This window comes from Barbus barbus (assembly GCF_936440315.1).
Source record: "Barbus barbus genome assembly, chromosome: 50".
Taxonomy (NCBI): Eukaryota; Metazoa; Chordata; class Actinopteri; order Cypriniformes; family Cyprinidae; genus Barbus; species Barbus barbus.
Window position 1 is genome coordinate 2,238,651 of NC_136728.1, and position 7,134 is coordinate 2,245,784.

Below are 7,134 nucleotides of genomic sequence, written 5' to 3' on the forward strand. Positions count from 1 at the left end.
TCTAAACATCCCTATGAAGTGCATTTGCACAATACACCTGTGTGTGACTGTAAATATCTCAGTTGTGTTACCGTTCTGTGCTCATCATAGCCAGAGGCGACAGCGGCAAGGAACCAAAACTCCCTCTGTGACAGAATGGAGAAAAAACCTTGGGAGGAACCAGACTCAGCCGGGGGCCCGTTCTCCTCTGACCAGGAGATAATTGTTTATTTATTGATTAATTAAAATTTTAAATGTATAAATGTATTATATTTCTATTTTTATATTGTTGCAGTTTCTAACAATAATAGTATTATGTAGTTAGGTATTTTATTATATTTTTAGTTATTTTCTTTTATTTTTATTGTATTTTTAGTCGAGGTCTTCACTGGGGATATGTCCCCGGGGCTCATCCAGGTGTCCGGCCGCCGCTGACGATCAGGGCCGCAAACATCATCTCCCGGCACCGATCCACCATCTGATCCGGACACAGACTGAGAAACAGAATAAGGAAGAAACACACAAATATTAGCGTAGATGCCATATGTAATATGTAATGGTTTCCTCTTGGCTCGCTCTGAGGGGGTTTGAACCGGCAGTAGCCAGGCAGTCTAGCGTACTAACGAGGACGTTAAAGACCGCAGCCTATAGCATGCCTCTTGTAGCCAGGAGAGTGAGATTTACCTGCACAAATGTATCGTACCAGCTGGCCTCCCCCATCTGGGTCACGGCACCACTGCAACTGGCTCCACATGATCCTTTTCCAGCAGACCTCAAATTGGCGATAATCGGGATGGGAGTTGGGCACGCTAATGAGGATGCTGATGGGACTGTAGTTTACCAAGGGATTGACGTTGGGATCTCAAACCACCTGGCCTCTATTACACTCATATCCATCCGGGTCATGGCACCACTTTATTTATTCAATTCTACACATACTGGTTTAAGCCCAGTTACTGGCTTTGAAGTGTTGCTAACGTAATGCTACAGGCCACAGGCCTCCATTATGTCAGACTTTATCAACCTATTTATAATATACAGTTATGTATGCATTAACCCAGATGCAAAGTGGGAAAGTCCCATTCAATTACGTTAACATCACATTCCTGCGGCGCTAACAAACGTCAGTTTTCAAGGGGGTCAAAGTGTTCAAATGCCACGCATCTCACCTCTCGAGGATTGCAATCCAGCCAGAGATGCTCAAAATAAAGCCTGAGAAGCTAAAAGTGTCTACTTTCACACACTTGCATATGTTTATCTTTCTTGTACTGTACATGTCTTATCAGTAAAGTCGTTGTTTCTGTCTCTCTAGATGCTGCATAATAAACATGTGATGGTGCGAGTTGGTGGTGGCTGGGAGACGTTCGAGAGCTACCTGCTGAAGCATGACCCGTGCCGCATGCTCCAGATCTCTCGTGTAGAAGGCAAGATCTCGCCCATCTCCGGCAAATCTCCCAACATCAAAGACCTCGCGCCTGACAGCTACCTGGTAGTGGCGGCCCACTACAAAAGCAAGAAGTAAAGAAGAAATGTCCTAAAGAAACAATGACTGTTAACGTAACTTTGAAGCACAGCTCACTGGCTAGCCGTTGTAGATGCCACAAGGACACATGGACTTCTACTGGCTTCTAGAACTAAAAATGTAAAAGAGAAAAACAAAGCATAATACGTAAATAACAGTGTAGATCAGTTAGTTTGTGCATAACAAAGATACTGAACTGGAACCGGAATCCAGAAACAAGGCTGTTTTATTGTATACCAATTTCTTACATTTCTTTTTAACATCTTATTGTTTAATTGATTAAATATAAATTGCATAATAACCTTTTACAATCAATAATGTCTATATGGAATGAAATCGCTGGATGAATTCAAGTATTTACTTCTACCCTGGTGGCTATTCTTTTTAGTGCTTCCTATACTAACAATATTAATGACTTTTTATGGGAGTATTATTCTGTTCTGTTGATGTCATGATATATTTTCTGACATTTATTGTATTATACTGTCCTGACCTTGCTCTGTTGGAGAATGTAACCTGTTCATGCCCAGTGTTGGGGGTGACGCATTGCAAGTAAAGCGAGTTACATAATCAGATTACTTTTCCACATAACTAGTAAAGAAATGCATTACTTTCAAAGTTACTTTTTCAGATAAGTAGCGCAAGTTTGACATCCCTCCTGAGAGAAATTGTGAGTGAGGTGCAGAGGCACTTTCTTTAATTTGACTTTTGGTGGGAAAGGCCATTAGAGTTGTCAAAAATCTATCGTTTGGGTTAAGATACCGGCCCAGGTGACATGAATTTCCATTAAAATTAACCAAGTAATGCAATATTGTATTTTAAAAGTAATACAAGTAACTTTCCCCAACACTATTCATCCCAAACATCAGAACAGGAGGAAATGTGATGGCAGTGACTATGGCAGTAGAACAGTGGTTGGAATATGAGATACTGCTGATCTCCTGGGACCATACAGTGAGGGACAGTTCTGTATAATGTCAAGGAAGAATGGCCAGACCTTGGATCACAGCAGTGCAAAGCAGAAGAACATGTCTGGATGAACATCACATCAATCTCCAGAAGTCAGCAAAGAAAAGAAAACCTGTAACATCACTTCAGTGTAAATCCCCAGAATATGTAAGGATCTGTTCAAGCACCTCGCTGAATCGAGGTGTAACTTACAAAGTGAGCACTGTGTGTGTTATTTGTAGAAGTGCACTGAAGAGGCCAGAGTTCACCAGTTACAAGGCAAAGGAAATGTATCAGTTTTGCAACAAATAGTAATAAATGCTTGGTTGTTCAATCAAACACAATCTTTATTTAAGCAATGCAGATGTGCTTCTAAAACAGTTCCTGATCCGAAAGTGTTCTGCTGCCCTCTACTGGTAAACATGTAATACTTTGTCTGATCAATGGTATTATTGTTATACAGTGTCTGTATGTTGATCAACCATACTGAATGAAACCTGGGAAGATATATCAGTTGATTATTTGGTTCAAATCTGCTTCCCTGCCACAAGCATTGAGTGAGTTGCTGTAGGCAGAGGACATGAGCACAACATAAAAGAAATGCATTGAAGGCAATACGATGAGGTTCAATATATATTCCACACTAACCACTATAGCTCAGGCTGCTACAGTCACTGCCCAGACACATGGATGCTGAATTTAAATGCAGCAAGTTAAGATTTTATTAACTGAAGACAACCAAAGCCCTGCGTCTAATAAGATAAAGTGATGCACATTCAATTCGGTTCATAAGAACAGCAAGTCGTACAATCAACAGGCAGTGGAAATGCTAACTGACAAAATATCCATTATTATTATTATACTACAAATCCTGACCAATCGCAAAATGCACTGAGCTTACAACCAAATCACACTGGTAACTGATGCATAAATATAAATGGCTAAATATGTATTAAATTACCCCAAATCCAATATAAAAGATGTTCTTCAGTTGTATAAATGTGTATTAAAAGGACATTCAGATCTCAGGATTCTATTAATCAATGTTAAAAATAGAAAGCACATCGGTACAAAAGCTGTGTGTGTGAAATGATGCATGAACACAAACTGAACAGGTTGTGGGAAAAAAAACCTGAATTGCTAAAGTCCCATAAACTCACTAGCTAGCCCATCTTGGCATTTAAAGGGGTGTGGCCTGAATGCACTCTGGCCAATCAGAAGACCTGGAGGATGAGGAGTTTTGTGTAGGAGCTTGGCAAAAATTCTAGTCTCTATGCAAACTCCCCTGGCTAGTGTACACTTCAAAATAAGAACCGAAAGAATGAAGAGTTAAGAATCTCTCAAGTCAGCGGGAAATACTGCAGATGAAGGTTGACCCCCGATGTGGACACACCAGCGATGTTAGCCAACCTGCCACTGGAGAGAAAGAGGGAGAGAAACCGTCTGAACCCATCATGTGCAATACAAAAATAATCCTAATGTTCTTCATGAGTTTGGGGAATTCACATCAAATATCAATGAAAGACGATACCTAACCTTTAGGAAATGTCCAGCTCAAAACAAATATTATCTGAAATAAATTCTATTAATTTTATATGAGGTTTGCAGTTTTGCAAGTTTGTCATCTGTGCCTACATTCAACTCTAATCGTCTTATAAAATGTCTGTTCTGTTCTTGTTGTTGTTTTTTAATTGCTATATGCTTAGATAAAACCAATAAATTACGTAATACGATTTTGAAAAATGTTTTGTTTAACAAGGCTGCATTTGTTCGATCAATATAATTCAAATTTAAATGCTAGTTTCATGAAATACTATGAACAATTAATTAGCAGTTTTCTATATATATTTATCATCATTACTCCAGTCTTCAGTGTCACACGATCCCTCAGAAGTCATTCTAATATGCTGATTTAGTGCTCAATAAACATTTATTATGTTATATATTATATTCTTATTATTCATATTTTCTATGTAGAAATCAGATGTGATGCATAATGTTTTTTTTTAAACACTTTTTTTCAGAATTATTTGATGAATATAGTGCATTTATTTAAAAAATTTTGTAACATGCTGTAAATATCTTTACAGTCACTTTTTATCAATTTCATGCATGCCTGCTGAATAATAATAAAAAATAGTGATTTATGCATAATATGCATATTACTGACCCTGAACATTTGAATGGTAGTTTTTTTTTTTTTTTTGAAGTGATACTGATTCATGCATTAAAATGGAATTATAACTGTATTTTGTATAAAAAAAACAAAAAAGAAATTCAGAGGTAACGTGGGACATCCTTTTGATAAAAAAAACAACCTATTTTCATGCTAGATGCAAATTTAACATGCTATAAATATATTTATTACATAATAATAATGGGACACAAATTTGTCCTCTATTTGTGTAAATAATAAAAATGTAAATAATGCATGTACCTTTAGCCCGCCGCCTCCAGAAGGTACAGAGTTCATGGTCTCTTTCTCTGTCTCTTCTTGTTTCTTCTTTTTCCTCTCCAAGGCTTCTGGGTTTTTGATACCTCTGTAGGTGGTCTACACACAGATCAGACAAAACACAGCTACCACACCATACATGTTCCCATATTCAGCAAGAGGAACAGTACATTTCAGAGATAAATCAGTCCAGTATTTGCAGTGTGTGATATTATTCAGTGCTCACGTGCCAAATCATGAAATCAAGCTGGAAAAGTGAGTACAGAGTGTGCAAAAGCTAAAACTGCCCTGACCAACTAGCCGATCAAAAGAAATAATTATATTTTTTCAAACAGTATGGTCACTGTGCCATTACAGCAGCGATGAGAATCGAGCTCATTCTGAGATCTCACAGATGTGTGTGGTGGTGTTCAGCCGTAAAGTGTTTGAGGAGACGTGTACTTACCGTGCTGCTTTAGCACCTCTGTGCTTTGCCTTAAACCTCTAAGAGACAGTAAAATAGCCCAGCAATCACATGTGGCCAAATTAAAAGCACTACTCCATAAAACACTTGTTTAAAAAAAAAAAAAAGGATCATGTATTTATTGATGCCTTGAAAAAACTGAAGAAAAGCACCAAAATGTAGATCGGGAAGTCGTGATGTTCATATAATGAGTATAACAAAACAGTTATTATAAAGTGATACCTATAGATTACTGTAATGAATATATGCTCTGTGGTGCCGTTTACATAATCAATGCTATGACTTTGATCATTTGTGGAAGAGGTCCATATGTTTGTCCTGATCCAGAAATAATAATGGCTCAGATCTCCACCAATGTTTTTTAAGTTCTCATTATTAAGTTAAATAAAGTGTTCAGCTCTTTCCTGAGGTGCTTGCAAAACTTATTTGTACTTGTAAACGTCTATTTCACAATATAGGAACTAAACAGCAATTAAAATGGTTGCTAGCCATGTCTGTGTAATGCTGTCACATCACCTCTTTCTGTCTCTTCTCTGCCGCCTCTGCTAGCTGTCTCCTCCTCGTCTCCTGTGGAAAAGAAGAGAAATGCTTTGCTCAAAAACAGACAAAAGTTTAGACTCAAGTCTTATGTGTATGTATACATACACAAGTTAAAGAGGTAAAGCAGATTAATATATAGATACCGTACTCACAGGGTCTGGTGTGGCATCATCCCCAGCTCCACTCAGACATTGTAAACACATCCCCATACTGATGTTTAATGAAGCATAGGCACAAATAAAATCCTTTTCAGCCAAATCAGAGTAACTTTGAGCACCTATGATGAGCCAGGCCGCTGAGATGTTGTCTGTAACAGTCTAACAGCGTGTATTGCCTCTATGAAAGCTGCTTGAACTTAACTAGCAATGTAAACAATGCTACTTTAGCCTGCTACCGCTACGGCTAAATCACCTTTACCACACTAACAGACTAATGTAACCTTCAGCGAACCTCTTTCTCATGCCTCCCGACATTTGTTTTTGGTTTCCTGTATAAATATGATGTATTACTTCAGCTGAAAGTGTAGCTGTCAGGATGACAGCATTACAGCAGCTCCATTAGTCGAGGGAAGTGAGCTCAACAGCCCCATGCTGCCGTATGGAGTCAAATTACTGCCACTACTGTAGCGATGGTAGCCCAGTTCTACCGTTGTACAAACTTTACATGGTCCACGGCACTGAATGATCACCGTGATAGTTCAAAGAACACCATGGGAATACCATGATAGCAACATGTTCAAAAGTATGCTTGTCAGTACCCTACTGGAAAAAAACCCCAATAGAACCTATACAAAATGTGTAATGGTTTTACTGGTTATAATGGGACTTGTATTGGTTTTAATGGAAACTGTGGGTTTCTACTGGTAATGGGTCACCTTCTATTGGTGGCTTGTTAAAACCAATAAATCCTAATGGAATATGTCCCAAAATACACAACAGAAAACCATTTACGGTTTTAATGGTTTAAAGTTGATGGTTTGTAATTGTAATGGTATTTGAAGTGGAAGCCATTAGAATTTTCTGTGATGGTTTCTATTGTTTATTTATTTTTTTTCAGCAGGGTAGTAACTGCTAGATAGTTTTGCATTGTGAAAAGAATAATATGTAGGTGTATAGCATGGAAATTACTAACACAATTGTACTATAGTTGTATAGTAATCATTGTGTAGCTGTAGCATTTTAGACATAGATCTATAGACAAACAAATAAAATATATAAACATGATTGCTCA

General features: G+C 37.9%; 2 protein-coding genes across 3 annotated transcripts in view; one reads left to right on the forward strand and one right to left on the reverse strand.

The window, feature by feature from the left end:
• Window positions 1-2,956, forward strand: part of gas2a (growth arrest-specific 2a) — a 42,985-nt gene extending 40,029 nt beyond the window's left edge. Inside the window, exon 8 of one of the 2 annotated variants that reach the window (XM_079413908.1) lies at window positions 1,292-2,956. In XM_079413908.1, the coding sequence (XP_079270034.1) occupies window positions 1,292-1,501 (210 nt within the window). In that variant the 3' untranslated portion in view covers window positions 1,502-2,956. Of the gene's footprint in view, window positions 1-355 lie in introns of both variants that reach the window. The other variant, XM_079413909.1, reaches the window with a different exon arrangement.
• LOC306867953 (small VCP/p97-interacting protein-like) lies at window positions 2,781-6,520 on the reverse strand. Its single transcript, XM_079413910.1, has 5 exons — window positions 6,355-6,520; window positions 6,057-6,114; window positions 5,881-5,931; window positions 4,887-5,000; window positions 2,781-3,865 (listed from the first exon to the last, which is right to left on the reverse strand). Exons 1-5 carry the CDS (start codon window positions 6,375-6,377, stop codon window positions 3,851-3,853), a joined length of 261 nt encoding a protein of 86 aa, XP_079270036.1. The 5' UTR covers window positions 6,378-6,520; the 3' UTR covers window positions 2,781-3,850.
• Window positions 6,521-7,134: the final 614 nt, after the last annotated feature.

Bases quoted from the DNA above. Each gene is read 5' to 3' on its own strand.
- LOC306867953 (XM_079413910.1), bottom strand. From the start codon at position 6,377: ATGTCGGGAGGCATGAGAAAGAG. The intron at 6,115-6,354 runs GTTCGCTGAAGG...ATTAAACATCAG, and splicing joins TCGGGAGGCATGAGAAAGAG to TATGGGGATGTGTTTACAAT. The intron at 5,001-5,880 runs GTGATGTGACAG...ATCTGTGTGTAG, and splicing joins CAGAGAAGAGACAGAAAGAG to ACCACCTACAGAGGTATCAA.